Genomic DNA, 19,549 nt, shown 5'->3' on the forward strand with positions numbered 1-19,549 from the left:
CAGACAGTGCCGCCATCTGGTGGTGACACAGCAGATCACACATCTATAGGCAGCGATCAGACAGTGCTGCCATCTGGTAGTGACACAGCAAATCACACATCTATAGGCAGAGATCAGACAGTGCCGCCATCTGGTGGTGACACAGCAGATCACACATCTATACACAGAGATCAGACAGTGCTGCCATCTGGTGGTGACACAGCAGATCACACATCTATAGGCGTAGATCAGACAGTGCCGCCATCTGGTAGTGACACAGCAGATCACACATCTATAGGCGGAGTTCAGACAGTGCTGCCATCTGGTGGTGACACAGCAGATCACACATCTATAGGCAGAGATCAGACAGTGCCGACATCTGGTGGTGACACAGGGGATCACACATCTATAGGCAGAGATCAGACAGTGCCGCCATCTGGTGGTGACACAGCAGATCACACATCTATAGGGAGAGATCAGACAGTGCTGCCATCTGGTGGTGACACAGCAGATCACACATCTATAGGCGGAGATCAGACAGTGCCGCCATCTGGTGGTGACACAGCAGATCACACATCTATAGGCGGAGATCAGACAGTGCCGCCATCTGGTGGTGACACAGCAGATCACACATCTATAGGCAGAGATCAGACAGTGCTGCCATCTGGTGATGACACAGCAGATCACACATCTATAGGCGGAGATCAGACAGTGCCGCCATCTGGTGGTGACACAGCAGATCACACATCTATAGGCAGAGATCAGACAGTGCCAACATCTGGTGGTGACACATTAGATCACACATCTATAGGCAGAGATCAGACAGTGCTGCCATCTGGTGGTGACACAGCAGATCACACATCTATAGGCGGAGATCAGACAGTGCCGCCATATGGTGGTGACACAGCAGATCACACATCTATGCGCAGAGATCAGACAGTGCTGCCATCTGGTGTTGACACAGCAGATCACACATCTATAGGCAGAGATCAGACAGTGCCGCCATCTGGTGGTGACACAGCAGATCACACATCTATAGGCAGAGATCAGACAGTGCTGCCATCTGGTGGTGACACAGCAGATCACACATCTATAGGCAGAGATCAGACAGTGCTGCCATCTGGTGGTGACACAGCAGATCACACATCTATACGCAGAGATCAGACAGTGCTGCCATCTGGTGGTGACACAGCAGATCACACATCTATACGCAGAGATCAGACAGTGCCTCCATCTGGTGGTGACACAGCAGATCACACATCTATGCGCAGAGATCAGACAGTGCTGCCATCTGGTGGTGACACAGCAGATCACACATCTATAGGCAGAGATCAGACAGTGCTGCCATCTGGTGGTGACACAGCAGATCACACATCTATAGGCAGAGATCAGACAGTGCTGCCATCTGGTGGTGACACAGCAGATCACACATCTATACGCAGAGATCAGACAGTGCCGCCATCTGGTGGTGACACAGCAGATCACACATCTATAGGCGGAGATCAGACAGTGCTGCCATCTGGTGGTGACACAGCAGATCACACATCTATAGGGGGAGATCAGACAGTGCTGCCATCTGGTGGTGACACAGCAGATCACACATCTATAGGGGGAGATCAGACAGTGCCGCCATCTGGTGGTGACACAGCAGATCACACATCTATAGGCGGAGATCAGACAGTGCCGCCATCTGGTGGTGACACAGAAGATCACACATCTATAGGCGGAGATCAGACAGTGCCGCCATCTGGTGGTGACACAGCAGATCACACGTCTATAGGCGGAGATCAGACAGTGCTGCCATCTGGTGGTGACACAGCAGATCACACATCTATAGGGGGAGATCAGACAGTGCCGCCATCTGGTGGTGACACAGCAGATCACACATCTATAGGCAGAGATCAGACAGTGCAGCCATCTGGTGGTGACACAGCAGATCACACATCTATAGGCGGAGATCAGACATTGCCTCCATCTGGTGGTGACACAGCAGATCACACATCTATAGGCGGAGATCAGACAGTGCCGCCATCTGGTGGTGACACAGCAGATCACACATCTATAGGTGGAGATCAGACAGTGCCGCCATCTGGTGGTGACACAGCAAATCACACATCTATAGGCGGAGATCAGACAGTGCCGCCATCTGGTGGTGACACAGCAGATCACACATCTATAGGGGGAGATCAGACAGTGCTGCCACCTGGTGGTCACACAGGGGATCACACATCTATAGGCGGAGATCAGACAGTGCTGCCATCTGGTGGTGACACAGCAGATCACACATCTATAGGCGGAGATCAGACAGTGCCGCCATCTGGTGGTGACACAGCAGATCACACATGTATAGGCGGAGATCAGACAGTGCTGCCATCTGGCGGTGACACAGCAGATCACACATCTATAGGCAGAGATCAGACAGTGCCGCCATCTGGCGGTGACACAGCAGATCACACATCTATAGGCGGAGTTCAGACAGTGCCGCCATCTGGTGGTGACACAGCAGATCACACATCTATAGGGAGAGATCAGACAGTGCCGCCATCTGGTGGTGACACAGCTTATCACACATCTATAGGCAGAGATCAGACAGTGCCGCCATCTGGTGGTGACACAGCAGATCACACATCTATAGGCAGAGATCAGACAGTGCCACCATCTGGTGGTGACACAGCAGATCACACATCTATAGGCGGAGATCAGACAGTGCCGCCATCTGGTGGTGACACAGCAAATCACACATCTATAGGGGGAGATCAGACTGTGCTGCCATCTGGTGGTGACACAGCAGATCACACATCTATAGGCGGGGATCAGACAGTGCCGCCATCTGGTGGTAACACAGCAGATCACACATCTATAGGCGGAGATCAGACAGTGCCGCTATCTGGTGGTGACACAGCAGATCACACATCTATAGGCGGAGATCAGACAGTGCCGCCATCTGGTGGTGACACAGCAGATCACACATCTATAGGCGGATATCAGACAGTGCCGCCATCTGGTGGTGACACAGCAGATCACACATCTATAGGCGGAGATCAGACAGTGCCGCCATCTGGTGGTGACACAGCAGATCACACATCTATACGCAGAGATCAGACAGTGCCGCCATCTGGTGGTGACACAGCAGATCACATCTATCGGCGGTGATCAGACAGTGCCGCCATCTGGTGGTGATACAGCTGATCACACATCTATAGTCAGCGATCAGACAGTGCCGCCATCTGGTGGTGACACAGCAGATCACACATTTATAGGGGGAGATCAGGGGGAGATCAGACAGTGCCGCCATCTGGTGGTGACACAGCAGATCACACATCTACAGGGGGAGATCAGACAGTGCCGCCATCTGGTGGTGACACAGCAGATCACACATCTATACGCGGAGATCAAACAGTGCCTCCATCTGGTGGTGACATAGCAGATCACACATCTATAGGCGGAGATCAGACAGTGCCGCCATCTGGTGGTGACACAGCAGATCACACATCTATAGGCGGAGATCAGACAGTGCCGCCATCTGGTGGTGACACAGAAGATCACACATCTATAGGCAGAGATCAGACAGTGCCGCCATCTGGTGGTGACATAGCAGATCACACATCTATAGGGGGAGATCAGACAGTGCCGCCATCTGGTGGTGATACAGGAGATCACACATCTATAGGCGAAGATCAGACAGTGCCGCCATCTGGTGGTGACACAGCAGGTCACACATCTATACACAGAGTTCAGACAGTGCCGCCATCTGGTGGTGACACAGCAGATCACACATCTATAGGCGGTGATCAGACAGTGCCGCCATCTGGTGGTGATACAGCTGATCACACATCTATAGGCAGCGATCAGACAGTGCCGCCATCTGGTGGTAACACAGCAGATCACACATCTATAGTCGGAGATCAGACAGAGCCGCCATCTGGTGGTGACACAGCAGATCACACATCTATAGGGGGAGATCAGACAGTGCTGCCATCTGGTGGTGACACAGCAGTTCACACATCTATAGGCGGAGATCAGACAGTGCCGCCATCTGGTGGTGACACAGCAGATCACACATCTATAGGGGGAGATCAGACAGTGCCGCCATCGGGTGGTGACACAGCAGATCACACATCTATAGGGTGAGTTCAGACAGTGCTGCCATATGGTGGTGACACAGCAGATCACACATCTATAGGCAGAGATCAGACAGTGCCGCCATCTGGTGGTGACACAGCAGTTCACACATCTATAGGCGGAGATCAGACAGTGCCGCCATCTGGTGGTGACACAGCAGATCACACATCTATAGGGGGAGATCAGACAGTGCCGCCATCGGGTGGTGACACAGCAGATCACACATCTATAGGGTGAGTTCAGACAGTGCTGCCATATGGTGGTGACACAGCAGATCACACATCTATAGGCAGAGATCAGACAGTGCCGCCATCTGGTGGTGACACAGCAAATCACACCTCTATAGGGGGAGATCAGACAGTGCTGCCATCTGGTGGTGACACAGCAGATCACACATCTATAGGGGGAGATCAGACAGTGCCGCCATCGGGTGGTGACACAGCAGATCACACATCTATAGGGGGAGTTCAGACAGTGCTGCCATATGGTGGTGACACAGCAGATCACACATATATAGGGGGAGATCAGACAGTGCTGCCATCTGGTGGTGACACAGCAGTTCACACATCTATAGCCGGAGATCAGACAGTGCCGCCATCTGGTGGTGACACAGCAGATCACACATCTATAGGGGGAGATCAGACAGTGCCGCCATCGGGTGGTGACACAGCAGATCACACATCTATAGGCAGAGATCAGACAGTGCCGCCATCTGGTGGTGACACAGCAAATCACACCTCTATAGGGGGAGATCAGACAGTGCTGCCATCTGGTGGTGACACAGCAGATCACACATCTATAGGGGGAGATCAGACAGTGCCGCCATCGGGTGGTGACACAGCAGATCACACATCTATAGGGGGAGTTCAGACAGTGCTGCCATCTGGTGGTGACACAGCAGATCACACATCTATAGGGGGAGATCAGACAGTGCCGCCATCGGGTGGTGACACAGCAGATCACACATCTATAGGGGGAGATCAGACAGTGCCGCCATCTGGTGGTGACACAGCAGATCACACATCTATAGGCAGAGATCAGACAATGCCGCCATCTGGTGGTGACACAGCAGATCACACATCTACAGGGGGAGATCAGACAGTGCCGCCATCTGGTGGTGACAAAGCAGATCACACATCTATAGGCGGAGATCAGACAGTGCCGCCATCTGGTGGTGACACAGCAGATCACACATCTACAGGGGGAGATCAGACAGTGCCGCCATCTGGTGGTGACATAGCAGATCACACATCTATAGGGGGAGTTCAGACAGTGCTGCCATATGGTGGTGACACAGCAGATCACACATCTATAGGCAGAGATCAGACAGTGCCGCCATCTGGCGGTGACACAGCAAATCACACATCTATAGGGGGAGATCAGACAGTGCCGCCATCTGGTGGTGACACAGCAGATCACACATCTATAGGCAGAGATCAGACAATGCCGCCATCTGGTGGTGACACAGCAGATCACACATCTATAGGCAGAGATCAGACAATGCCGCCATCTGGTGGTGACACAGCAGATCACACATCTACAGGGGGAGATCAGACAGTGCCGCCATCTGGTGGTGACAAAGCAGATCACACATCTATAGGCGGAGATCAGACAGTGCCGCCATCTGGTGGTGACACAGCAGATCACACATCTACAGGGGGAGATCAGACAGTGCCGCCATCTGGTGGTGACATAGCAGATCACACATCTATAGGCAGGGATCAGACAGTGCCGCCATCTGGTGGTGACACAGCAGATCACACATCTATAGGCGAAGATCAGACAGTGCCGCCATCTGGTGGTGACACAGCAGATCACACATCTATACGCAGAGATTAGACAGTGCTGCCATCTTGTGCTGACACAGCAGATCACACATCTATAGGCGGAGATCAGACAGTGTCGCCATCTGGTGGTGACACAGCAGATCACACATCTATAGGCAAATATCAGACAGTGTCGCCATCTGGTGGTGACACAGCAGATCACACATCTATAGGCGGAGCTCAGACAGTGCCGCCATCTGGTCGTGACATCAGATCACACATCTATAGGGGGAGATCAGACAGTGCCGCCATCTGGTGGTGACACAGCAGATCACACATCTATAGGCGGAGATCAGACAGTGCCGCCATCTGGTGGTGACACAGAAGATCACACATCTATAGGCGGAGATCAGACAGTGCCGCCATCTGGTGGTGACACAGCAGATCACACGTCTATAGGCGGAGATCAGACAGTGCTGCCATCTGGTGGTGACACAGCAGATCACACATCTATAGGGGGAGATCAGACAGTGCCGCCATCTGGTGGTGACACAGCAGATCACACATCTATAGGCAGAGATCAGACAGTGCCGCCATCTGGTGGTGACACAGCAGATCACACATCTATAGGCGGAGATCAGACAGTGCCGCCATCTGGTGGTGACACAGCAGATCACACATCTATAGGCGGAGATCAGACATTGCCTCCATCTGGTGGTGACACAGCAGATCACACATCTATAGGGGGAGATCAGACAGTGCTGCCACCTGGTGGTCACACAGGGGATCACACATCTATAGGCGGAGATCAGACAGTGCCGCCATCTGGTGGTGACACAGCAGATCACACATGTATAGGCGGAGATCAGACAGTGCTGCCATCTGGCGGTGACACAGCAGATCACACATCTATAGGCAGAGATCAGACAGTGCCGCCATCTGGCGGTGACACAGCAGATCACACATCTATAGGCGGAGTTCAGACAGTGCCGCCATCTGGTGGTGACACAGCAGATCACACATCTATAGTGAGAGATCAGACAGTGCCGCCATCTGGTGGTGACACAGCTTATCACACATCTATAGGCAGAGATCAGACAGTGCCGCCATCTGGTGGTGACACAGCAGATCACACATCTATAGGCAGAGATCAGACAGTGCCACCATCTGGTGGTGACACAGCAGATCACACATCTATAGGCGGAGATCAGACATTGCCTCCATCTGGTGGTGACACAGCAGATCACACATCTATAGGCGGAGATCAGACAGTGCCGCCATCTGGTGGTGACACAGCAAATCACACATCTATAGGGGGAGATCAGACTGTGCTGCCATCTGGTGGTGACACAGCAGATCACACATCTATAGGCGGGGATCAGACAGTGCCGCCATCTGGTGGTAACACAGCAGATCACACATCTATAGGCGGAGATCAGACAGTGCCGCTATCTGGTGGTGACACAGCAGATCACACATCTATAGGCGGAGATCAGACAGTGCCGCCATCTGGTGGTGACACAGCAGATCACACATCTATAGGCGGATATCAGACAGTGCCGCCATCTGGTGGTGACACAGCAGATCACACATCTATAGGCGGAGATCAGACAGTGCCGCCATCTGGTGGTGACACAGCAGATCACACATCTATACGCAGAGATCAGACAGTGCCGCCATCTGGTGGTGACACAGCAGATCACATCTATCGGCGGTGATCAGACAGTGCCGCCATCTGGTGGTGATACAGCTGATCACACATCTATAGTCAGCGATCAGACAGTGCCGCCATCTGGTGGTGACACAGCAGATCACACATTTATAGGGGGAGATCAGGGGGAGATCAGACAGTGCCGCCATCTGGTGGTGACACAGCAGATCACACATCTACAGGGGGAGATCAGACAGTGCCGCCATCTGGTGGTGACACAGCAGATCACACATCTATACGCGGAGATCAGACAGTGCCGCCATCTGGTGGTGACACAGCAGATCACACATCTATAGGCGGAGATCAGACAGTGCCGCCATCTGGTGGTGACACAGAAGATCACACATCTATAGGCGGAGATCAGACATTGCCGCCATCTGGTGGTGACATAGCAGATCACACATCTATAGGGGGAGATCAGACAGTGCCGCCATCTGGTGGTGATACAGGAGATCACACATCTATAGGCGAAGATCAGACAGTGCCGCCATCTGGTGGTGACACAGCAGGTCACACATCTATACACAGAGTTCAGACAGTGCCGCCATCTGGTGGTGACACAGCAGATCACACATCTATAGGCGGTGATCAGACAGTGCCGCCATCTGGTGGTGATACAGCTGATCACACATCTATAGGCAGCGATCAGACAGTGCCGCCATCTGGTGGTAACACAGCAGATCACACATCTATAGTCGGAGATCAGACAGAGCCGCCATCTGGTGGTGACACAGCAGATCACACATCTATAGGGGGAGATCAGACAGTGCTGCCATCTGGTGGTGACACAGCAGTTCACACATCTATAGGCGGAGATCAGACAGTGCCGCCATCTGGTGGTGACACAGCAGATCACACATCTATAGGGGGAGATCAGACAGTGCCGCCATCGGGTGGTGACACAGCAGATCACACATCTATAGGGTGAGTTCAGACAGTGCTGCCATATGGTGGTGACACAGCAGATCACACATCTATAGGCAGAGATCAGACAGTGCCGCCATCTGGTGGTGACACAGCAAATCACACCTCTATAGGGGGAGATCAGACAGTGCTGCCATCTGGTGGTGACACAGCAGATCACACATCTATAGGGGGAGATCAGACAGTGCCGCCATCGGGTGGTGACACAGCAGATCACACATCTATAGGGGGAGTTCAGACAGTGCTGCCATATGGTGGTGACACAGCAGATCACACATCTATAGGGGGAGATCAGACAGTGCTGCCATCTGGTGGTGACACAGCAGTTCACACATCTATAGCCGGAGATCAGACAGTGCCGCCATCTGGTGGTGACACAGCAGATCACACATCTATAGGGGGAGATCAGACAGTGCCGCCATCGGGTGGTGACACAGCAGATCACACATCTATAGGGGGAGTTCAGACAGTGCTGCCATATGGTGGTCACACAGCAGATCACACATCTATAGGCAGAGATCAGACAGTGCCGCCATCTGGTGGTGACACAGCAAATCACACCTCTATAGGGGGAGATCAGACAGTGCTGCCATCTGGTGGTGACACAGCAGATCACACATCTATAGGGGGAGATCAGACAGTGCCGCCATCGGGTGGTGACACAGCAGATCACACATCTATAGGGGGAGTTCAGACAGTGCTGCCATCTGGTGGTGACACAGCAGATCACACATCTATAGGGGGAGATCAGACAGTGCCGCCATCGGGTGGTGACACAGCAGATCACACATCTATAGGGGGAGATCAGACAGTGCCGCCATCTGGTGGTGACACAGCAGATCACACATCTATAGGCAGAGATCAGACAATGCCGCCATCTGGTGGTGACACAGCAGATCACACATCTACAGGGGGAGATCAGACAGTGCCGCCATCTGGTGGTGACAAAGCAGATCACACATCTATAGCGGGAGATCAGACAGTGCCGCCATCTGGTGGTGACACAGCAGATCACACATCTACAGGGGGAGATCAGACAGTGCCGCCATCTGGTGGTGACATAGCAGATCACACATCTATAGGGGGAGTTCAGACAGTGCTGCCATATGGTGGTGACACAGCAGATCACACATCTATAGGCAGAGATCAGACAGTGCCGCCATCTGGCGGTGACACAGCAAATCACACATCTATAGGGGGAGATCAGACAGTGCCGCCATCTGGTGGTGACACAGCAGATCACACATCTATAGGCAGAGATCAGACAATGCCGCCATCTGGTGGTGACACAGCAGATCACACATCTATAGGCAGAGATCAGACAATGCCGCCATCTGGTGGAGACACAGCAGATCACACATCTACAGGGGGAGATCAGACAGTGCCGCCATCTGGTGGTGACAAAGCAGATCACACATCTATAGGCGGAGATCAGACAGTGCCGCCATCTGGTGGTGACACAGCAGATCACACATCTACAGGGGGAGATCAGACAGTGCCGCCATCTGGTGGTGACATAGCAGATCACACATCTATAGGCAGGGATCAGACAGTGCCGCCATCTGGTGGTGACACAGCAGATCACACATCTATAGGCGAAGATCAGACAGTGCCGCCATCTGGTGGTGACACAGCAGATCACACATCTATACGCAGAGATTAGACAGTGCTGCCATCTTGTGCTGACACAGCAGATCACACATCTATAGGCGGAGATCAGACAGTGTCGCCATCTGGTGGTGACACAGCAGATCACACATCTATAGGCAAAGATCAGACAGTGTCGCCATCTGGTGGTGACACAGCAGATCACACATCTATAGGCGGAGCTCAGACAGTGCCGCCATCTGGTCGTGACATCAGATCACACATCTATAGGCGGAGATCAGACAGTGCCGCCATCTGGTGGTGACAAAGCAGATCACACATCTATAGGCGGAGCTCAGACAGTGCCGCCATCTGGTGGTGACACAGCAGATCACACATCTATAGGTGGCGATCAGACAGTGCCGCCATCTGGTGGTGACAAAGCAGATCACACATCTATAGGCGGAGCTCAGACAGTGCCGCCATCTGGTGGTGACACAGCAGATCACACATCTATAGGCGGAGATCAGACAGTGCCGCCATCTGGTGGTGACACAGCAGATCACACATCTACAGGGGGAGATCAGACAGTGCCGCCATCTGGTGGTGATACAGCTGATCACACATCTATAGGCAGCGATCAGACAGTGCCGCCATCTGGTGGTGACACAGCAGATCACACATCTATAGGCGGAGATCAGACAGTGCTGCCATCTGGTGGTGACACAGCAGATCACACATCTATAGGCGGAGATCAGACAGTGCCGCCATCTGGTGGTGACACAGCAGATCACACATCTATAGGCGAAGATCAGACAGTGCCGCCATGTGGTGGTGACACAGCAGATCACACATCTATACGCAGAGATCAGACAGTGCTGCCATCTGGTGGTGACACAGCAGATCACACATCTATAGGCAGGGATCAGACAGTGCCGCCATCTGGTGGTGACACAGCAGATCACACATCTATACGCAGAGATCAGACAGTGCCGCCATCTTGTGCTGACACAGGAGATGACACATCTATAGGCGGTGATCAGACAGTGTCGCCATCTGGTGGTGACACAGCAGATCACACATCTATAGGCGGAGCTCAGACAGTGCCGCCATCTGGTGGTGACACAGCAGATCACACATCTATAGGCGGAGATCAGACAGTGCCGCCATCTGGTGGTGACACAGCAGATCACACATCTATAGGTGGAGATCAGACAGTGCCGCCATCTGGTGGTGACAAAGCAGATCACACATCTATAGGCGGAGCTCAGACAGTGCCGCCATCTGGTGGTGACACAGCAGATCACACATCTATAGGCGGAGATCAGACAGTGCCGCCATCTGGTGGTGACAAAGCAGATTACACATCTATAGGGGGAGATCAGACAGTGCCGCCATCTGGTGGTGACACAGCAGATCACACATCTACAGGGGGAGATCAGACAGTGCCGCCATCTGGTGGTAACACAGCAGATCACACATCTATAGGCGGAGATCAGACAGTGCCGCCATCTGGTGGTGACACAGCAAATCACACCTCTATAGGGGGAGATCAGACTGTGCTGCCATCTGGTGGTGACACAGCTGATCACACATCTACAGGGGGAGATCAGACAGTGCCGCCATCTGGTGGTGACACAGCAGATCACACATCTATAGGCAGCGATCAGACAGTGCCGCCATCTGGTGGTGACACAGCAGGTCACACATCTATAGGCGGAGATCAGACAGTGCCGCCATCTGGTGGTGACACAGCAGATCACACATCTATAGGCAGCGATCAGACAGTGCCGCCATCTGGTGGTGACACAGCAGGTCACACATCTATAGGCGGAGATCAGACAGTGCCGCCATCTGGTGGTGACACAGCAGATCACACATCTATAGGCGGAGATCAGACAGTGCCGCCATCTGGTGGTGACACAGGAGATCACACATCTATAGGCGGAGATCAGACAGTGTCGCCATCTGGTGGTGACACAGCAGATCACACATCTATAGGCGGAGCTCAGACAGTGCCGCCATCTGGTCGTGACACAGCAGATCACACATCTACAGGGGGAGATCAGACAGTGCCGACATCTGGTGGTGACACAGCAGATCACACATCTATACGCAGAGAACAGACAGTGCTGCCATCTGCTGGTGACACAGCAGATCACACATCTATAGGCGGAGATCAGACAGTGCAGCCATCTGGTGGTGACACAGCAGATCACACATCTATACGCAGAGATCAGACAGTGCTGCCATCTGCTGGTGACACAGCAGATCACACATCTATAGGGGGAGATCAGACAGTGCCGCCATCTGGTGGTGACACAGCAGATCACACATCTATAGGGGGAGATCAGACAGTGCTGCCATCTGGTGGTGACACAGCAGATCACACATCTGTAGGCAGAGATCAGACAGTCCCGCCATCTGGTGGTGACACAGCAGATCACACATCTATAGGGGAGATCAGACAGTGCCGCCATCTGGTGGTGACACAGCAGATCACACATCTATAGGCAGAGATCAGACAGTCCCGCCATCTGGTGGTGACACAGCAGATCACACATCTATAGGGGGAGATCAGACAGTGCCGCCATCTGGTGGTGACACAGCAGATCACACATCTATAGGGGAGATCAGACAGTGCCGCCATCGGGTGGTGACACAGCAGATCACACATCTATAGGCGGGGATCAAACAGTGCCGCCATCTGGTGGTGACACAGCAGATCACACATCTATAGGGGGAGTTCAGACAGTGCCGCCATCTGGTGGTGACACAGCAGATCACACATCTATAGGCAGAGATCAGACAGTGCCGCCATCTGGTGGTGACACAGCAGATCACACATCTATAGGCAGAGATCAGACAGTGCCGCCATCTGGTGTTGACACAGCAGATCACACATCTATAGGCAGAGATCAGACAGTGCCGCCATCTGGTGGTGACACAGCAGATCCCACATCTATAGGCGGCGATCATGAGATTGGGTGGCGCTGCCCTTCCGCCAGACATATGGAACTATAAGAGGAAGATGAAGGTGAGCGGAGAATGATGTCGCCTTGATGTACATAATTTGCCTAATAATGCGCCCTATGGGGAAGAATCCACTATGATAAGATCGAGGCTGAGAGGTTTCCATGGCAAGAGTAGGCCTACGAGGGGTTGTATTAGTGAGGACCTCATGAAATAATGTGCATCTCTGTATAGCACTTGTATACCCCCTGTACACTCCAGTGTATTCTCTGTATACTCCCTGTATACGGCCTGAACCCTGTGTCCCTGGAGAATGAGGCCACCACCTGGCCGTTTGATGCCTCCATCTCACCAGGACCTCGTGTTGCCCCATTACTGGCACCAGTGCCCTTCTCCATAGATCCTGTGTGCTGCTGGGACTCCGCTTGCTGTGGGGTCACTCGTTACTTTCCACGCTCTGTACAGTTCAGGGGCTGCACCAGGCGTAATACCCGAACGTCTCTGCTTCTCTCCAGCACTAGGCAGCAGTGCACTGACCCCTGTGAGACAGCACTGGCCCCCGTGAGACAGCACTGACCTCTGCGAGTGAGCACTGGCCCCCGTGAGCACTGACCCCTGTGAGCGAGCACTGGCCCCCGTGAGTGAGCACTGACCCCTGTGAGTCAGCACTGGCCCCCGTGAGTCAGCACTGACCCCCGTGAGCGAGCACTGACCCCCGTGAGCGAGCACTGACCCCCGTGAGCGAGAAATGGCCCCCGTGAGAGAGCACTGGCCCCCGTGAGAGAGCACTGGCCCCCGTGAGCGAGCAATGGCCCCCCGTGAGCGAGCAATGGCCCCCCGTGAGCGAGCAATGGCCCCCCGTGAGCGAGCACTGACCCCCGTGAGCGAGCACTGGCCCCCGTGAGCGAGCACTGGCCCCCGTAAGAGAGCACTGACCCCCGTGAGCGAGCAATGGCCCCCGTAAGAGAGCACTGACCCCCATGAGCGAGCACTGACCCCCGTGAGCGAGCAATGTCCCCTGTGAGCGAGCACTGACCCCTGTGAGCGAGCAATGGCCCCCGTGAGCGAGCAATGGCCCCCGTGAGCGAGCACTGACCCCCATGAGCGAGCAATGTCCCCCGTGAGCGAGCAATGTCCCCCGTGAGCGAGCACTGGCCCCCGTGAGCGAGCAATGGCCCCCCGTGAGCGAGCAATGGCCCCCGTGAGAAAGCACTGACCCCCGTGAGCGAGCAATGGCCCCCGTGAGAGAGCACTGACCCCTGTGAGTGAGCACTTGGCTGTGTGACTGCACTCACCTCTTCCATGCTCATCTTTCTCACATTTACATCAGAGCAGTTTCCCACACGGACACCAGGGGGCAGTAGAGACAATTACTAACGATCAGAATGAGGACACTCGCTCTCATCCACAGTGCCATCTAGCGGCTCCTCCCTGATGCTGGCGATCGTCTCCCAGCTGAACAGAACCAACGCCCTCTAGAGGTGGAAAACCGTTATGTCATCTGCTTCAGTAGAGGAACGTACTGTTCACTCAGCGACCAGGAGGGGGCGCAGCTGCTCATCATAGCTGACTGTGTATGTGGCAGAGCTCCACAAATGACCATAAGAACTTCACTGATCCCATGTGCCAGTCTATAGGAACTTTACTGATCTCATGTGCCAGTCTATAGGAACTTTACTGATCTCATGTGCCAGTCTATAGGAACTTTACTGATCTCATGTGCCAGTCTATAGGAACTTTACTGATCTCATGTACCAGTCTATAGGAACTTTACTGATCCCATGTGCCAGTCTATAGGAACTTTACTGATCCCATGTGCCAGTCTATAGGAACTTTACTGATCTCATGTGCCAGTCTATAGGAACTTTACTGATCTCATGTGCCAGTCTATAGGAACTTTACTGATCTCATGTGCCAGTCTATAGGAACTTTACTGATCTCTTGTGCCAGTCTATAGGAACTTTACTGATCTCATGTGCCAGTCTATAGGAACTTTACTGATCCCATGTGCCAGTCTATAGGAACTTCACTGATCCCATGTGCCAGTCTATAGGAAGTTTACTGATCTCATGTGCCAGTCTATAGGAACTTTACTGATCTCATGTGCCAGTCTATAGGAACTTTACTGATCTCATGTGCCAGTCTATAGGAACTTTACTGATCTCATGTGCCAGTCTATAGGAACTTTACTGATCTCATGTGCCAGTCTATAGGAACTTTATTGATCCCATGTGCCAGTCTATAGGAACTTTATTGATCCCATGTGCCAGTCTATAGGAACTTTACTTATCTCATGTGCCTGTCTATAGGAACTTTATTGATCCCATGTGCCAGTCTATAGGAACTTTACTGATCTCATGTACCAGTCTATAGGAACTTTACTGATCTCATGTACCAGTCTATAGGAACTTTACTGATCCCATGTGCCAGTCTATAGGAACTTTACTGATCCCATGTGCCAGTCTATAGGAACTTTACTGATCTCATGTGCCAGTCTATAGGAACTTTACTGATCTCATGTGCCAGTCTATAGGAACTTTACTGATCTCTTGTGCCAGTCTATAGGAACTTTACTGATCTCATGTGCCAGTCTATAGGAACTTTACTGATCCCATGTGCCAGTCTATAGGAACTTTACTGATCTCATGTGCCAGTCTATAGGAACTTTACTGATCCCATGTGCCAGTCTATAGGAACTTCACTGATCCCATGTGCCAGTCTATAGGAAGTTTACTGATCTCATGTGCCAGTCTATAGGAACTTTACTGATCTCATGTGCCAGTCTATAGGAACTTTACTGATCTCATGTGCCAGTCTATAGGAACTTTACTGATCTCATGTGCCAGTCTATAGGAACTTTACTGATCTCATGTGCCAGTCTATAGGAACTTTATTGATCCCATGTGCCAGTCTATAGGAACTTTATTGATCCCATGTGCCAGTCTATAGGAACTTTACTTATCTCATGTGCCTGTCTATAGGAACTTTATTGATCCCATGTGCCAGTCTATAGGAACTTTACTGATCTCATGTGCCAGTCTATAGGAACTTTACTGATCCCATGTGCCAGTCTATAGGAACTTTACTGATCTCTTGTGCCAGTCTATAGGAACTTTACTGATCTCTTGTGCCAGTCTATAAGAACTTTACTGATCCCATGTGCCAGTCTATAGGAACTTTACTGATCTCTTGTGCCAGTCTATAAGAACTTTACTGATCCCATGTGCCAGTCTATAGGAACTTTACTGATCTCATGTGCCAGTCTATAGGAACTTTACTGATCTCATGTGCCAGTCTATAGGAACTTTACTGATCTCTTGTGCCAGTCTACAGGAACTTTACTGATCTCATGTGCTAGTCTATAGGAACTTCACTGATCCCATGTACCAGTCTATAGGAACTTTACTGATCTCATGTGCCAGTCTATAGGAACTTTACTGATCTCATGTGCCAGTCTATAGGAACTTTACTGATCTCTTGTGCCAGTCTATAGGAACTTTACTGATCTCATGTGCCAGTCTATAGGAACTTCACTGATCCCATGTACCAGTCTATAGGAACTTTACTGATCTCATGTGCCAGTCTATAGGAACTTTATTGATCCCATGTGCCAGTCTATAGGAACTTCACTGATCCCATGTACCAGTCTATAGGAACTTTACTGATCTCATGTGCCAGTCTATAAGAACTTTACTGATCCCATGTGCCAGTCTATAGGAACTTTACTGATCTCATGTGCCAGTCTATAGGAACTTTACTGATCTCATGTGCCAGTCTATAGGAACTTTACTGATCTCTTGTGCCAGTCTATAGGAACTTTACTGATCTCATGTGCCAGTCTATAGGAACTTCACTGATCCCATGTACCAGTCTATAGGAACTTTACTGATCTCATGTGCCAGTCTATAGGAACTTTATTGATCCCATGTGCCAGTCTATAGGAACTTCACTGATCCCATGTACCAGTCTATAGGAACTTTACTGATCTCATGTGCCAGTCTATAGGAACTTTACTGATCCCATGTGCCAGTCTATAGGAACTTCACTGATCCCATGTGCCAGTCTATAGGAAGTATACTGATCCCATGTGCCAGTCTATAGGAAGTTTACTGACCCACGTCAGTCTATAGGAACTTTACTGATCCCATGTGCCAGTCTATAGGAACTTTACTGATCCCATGTGCCAGTCTATAGGAACTTCACTGATCCCATGTGCCAGTCTATAGGAAGTATACTGATCCCATGTGCCAGTCTATAGGAAGTTTACTGACCCACGTCAGTCTATAGGAAGTTTACTGATCCCATGTACCAGTCTATAGGAACTTTATTGATCCCATGTGCCAGTCTATTGGAACTTTACTGATCTCACGTGCCAGTCTATAGGAACTTTACTGATCTCATGTGCCAGTCTATAGGAACTTCACTGATCCCATGTGCCAGTCTATAGGAAGTTTACTGATCTCATGTGCCAGTCTATAGGAACTTTATTGATCCCATGTGCCAGTCTATAGGAACTTTACTGATCTCATGTGCCAGTCTATAGGAACTTTATTGATCCCATGTGCCAGTCTATAAGAACTTTACTGATCTCATGTGCCAGTCTATAGGAACTTCACTGATCCCATGTACCAGTCTATAGGAACTTTACTGATCTCATGTGCCAGTCTATAGGAATTTTATTGATCCCATGTGCCAGTCTATAGGAACTTTAATGATCCCATGTACCAGTCTATAGGAACTTTACTGATCCCATGTGCCAGTCTATAGGAAGTTACTGATCCCATGTGCCAGTCTATAGGAAGTTTACTGATCTCATGTGCCAGTCTATAGGAACTTTATTGATCCCATGTGCCAGTCTATAGGAACTTTACTGATCTCATGTGCCAGTCTATAGGAACTTCACTGATCCCATGTGCCAGTCTATAGGAACTTTACTGATCTCATGTGTCAGTCTATAGGAACTTTATTGATCCCATGTGCCAGTCTATAAGAACTTTACTGATCTCATGTGCCAGTCTATAGGAACTTTACTGATCCCATGTGCCAGTCTATAGGAACTTTACTGATCTCATGTGCCAGTCTATAGGAACTTCACTGATCCCATGTGCCAGTCTATAGGAACTTTACTGATCTCATGTGTCAGTCTATAGGAACTTTATTGATCCCATGTGCCAGTCTATAGGAACTTTACTGATCTCATGTGCCAGTCTATAGGAACTTTACTGATCCCATGTGCCAGTCTATAGGAAGTTACTGATCCCATGTGCCAGTCTATAGGAAGTTTACTGATCTCATGTGCCAGTCTATAGGAACTTTACTGATCTCTTGTGCCAGTCTATAGGAACTTTACTGATCTCATGTGCCAGTCTATAGGAACTTCACTGATCCCATGTACCAGTCTATAGGAACTTTACTGATCTCATGTGCCAGTCTATAGGAAGTTACTGATCCCATGTGCCAGTCTATAGGAAGTTTACTGATCTCATGTGCCAGTCTATAGGAACTTTATTGATCCCATGTGCCAGTCTATAGGAACTTTACTGATCTCATGTGCCAGTCTATAGGAACTTCACTGATCCCATGTACCAGTCTATAGGAACTTTATTGATCCCATGTGCCAGTCTATAGGAACTTTACTGATCTCTTGTGCCAGTCTATAGGAACTTTACTGATCTCTTGTGCCTGTCTATAGGAACTTTACTGATCTCATTTGCCAGTCTATAGGAACTTTACTGATCTCATGTGCCAGTCTATAGGAACTTTACTGATCTCATGTGCCAGTCTATAGGAACTTTACTGATCCTATGTACCAGTCTATAGGAACTTTACTGATCTCTTGTGCCAGTCTATAAGAACTTTACTGATCTCATGTGCCAGTCTATAGGAACTTTACTGATCTCATGTGCCAGTCTATAGGAACTTTACTGATCTCATGTGCCAGTCTATAGGAACTTTACTGATCTCATGTGCCAGTCTATAGGAACTTTACTGATCCCATGTACCAGTCTGTAGGAACTTTACTGATCTCATGTGCCAGTCTATAGGAACTTCACTGATCCCATGTACCAGTCTATAGGAACTTTACTGATCTCATGTGCCAGTCTATAGGAACTTTACTGATCTCATGTGCCAGTCTATAGGAACTTTACTGATCTCTTGTGCCAGTCTATAGGAACTTTACTGATCTCATGTGCCAGTCTATAGGAACTTCACTGATCCCATGTACCAGTCTATAGGAACTTTACTGATCTCATGTGCCAGTCTATAGGAACTTTATTGATCCCATGTGCCAGTCTATAGGAACTTCACTGATCCCATGTACCAGTCTATTGGAACTTTACTGATCTCATGTGCCAGTCTATAAGAACTTTACTGATCCCATGTGCCAGTCTATAGGAACTTTACTGATCTCATGTGCCAGTCTATAGGAACTTTACTGATCTCATGTGCCAGTCTATAGGAACTTTACTGATCTCATGTGCCAGTC

At 50.7% G+C, this 19,549-nt stretch overlaps 1 protein-coding gene across 1 annotated transcript in view; it reads right to left on the reverse strand.

Annotated features, from left to right (window-relative positions):
* Window positions 1-14,487, reverse strand: part of LOC141073187 (uncharacterized) — a 35,489-nt gene extending 21,002 nt beyond the window's left edge. Inside the window, exon 1 of the mRNA XM_073560574.1 lies at window positions 14,358-14,487. Within this exon, the coding sequence (XP_073416675.1) occupies window positions 14,358-14,372 (15 nt within the window). The 5' untranslated portion in view covers window positions 14,373-14,487. The remainder of the gene's footprint in view (window positions 1-14,357) is intronic.
* Window positions 14,488-19,549: the final 5,062 nt, after the last annotated feature.

This window comes from Dendrobates tinctorius, unplaced genomic scaffold, assembly GCF_039654945.1.
Source record: "Dendrobates tinctorius isolate UK_male_01 unplaced genomic scaffold, ASM3965494v1 ptg000298l, whole genome shotgun sequence".
Classification (NCBI taxonomy): domain Eukaryota; kingdom Metazoa; phylum Chordata; class Amphibia; order Anura; family Dendrobatidae; genus Dendrobates; species Dendrobates tinctorius.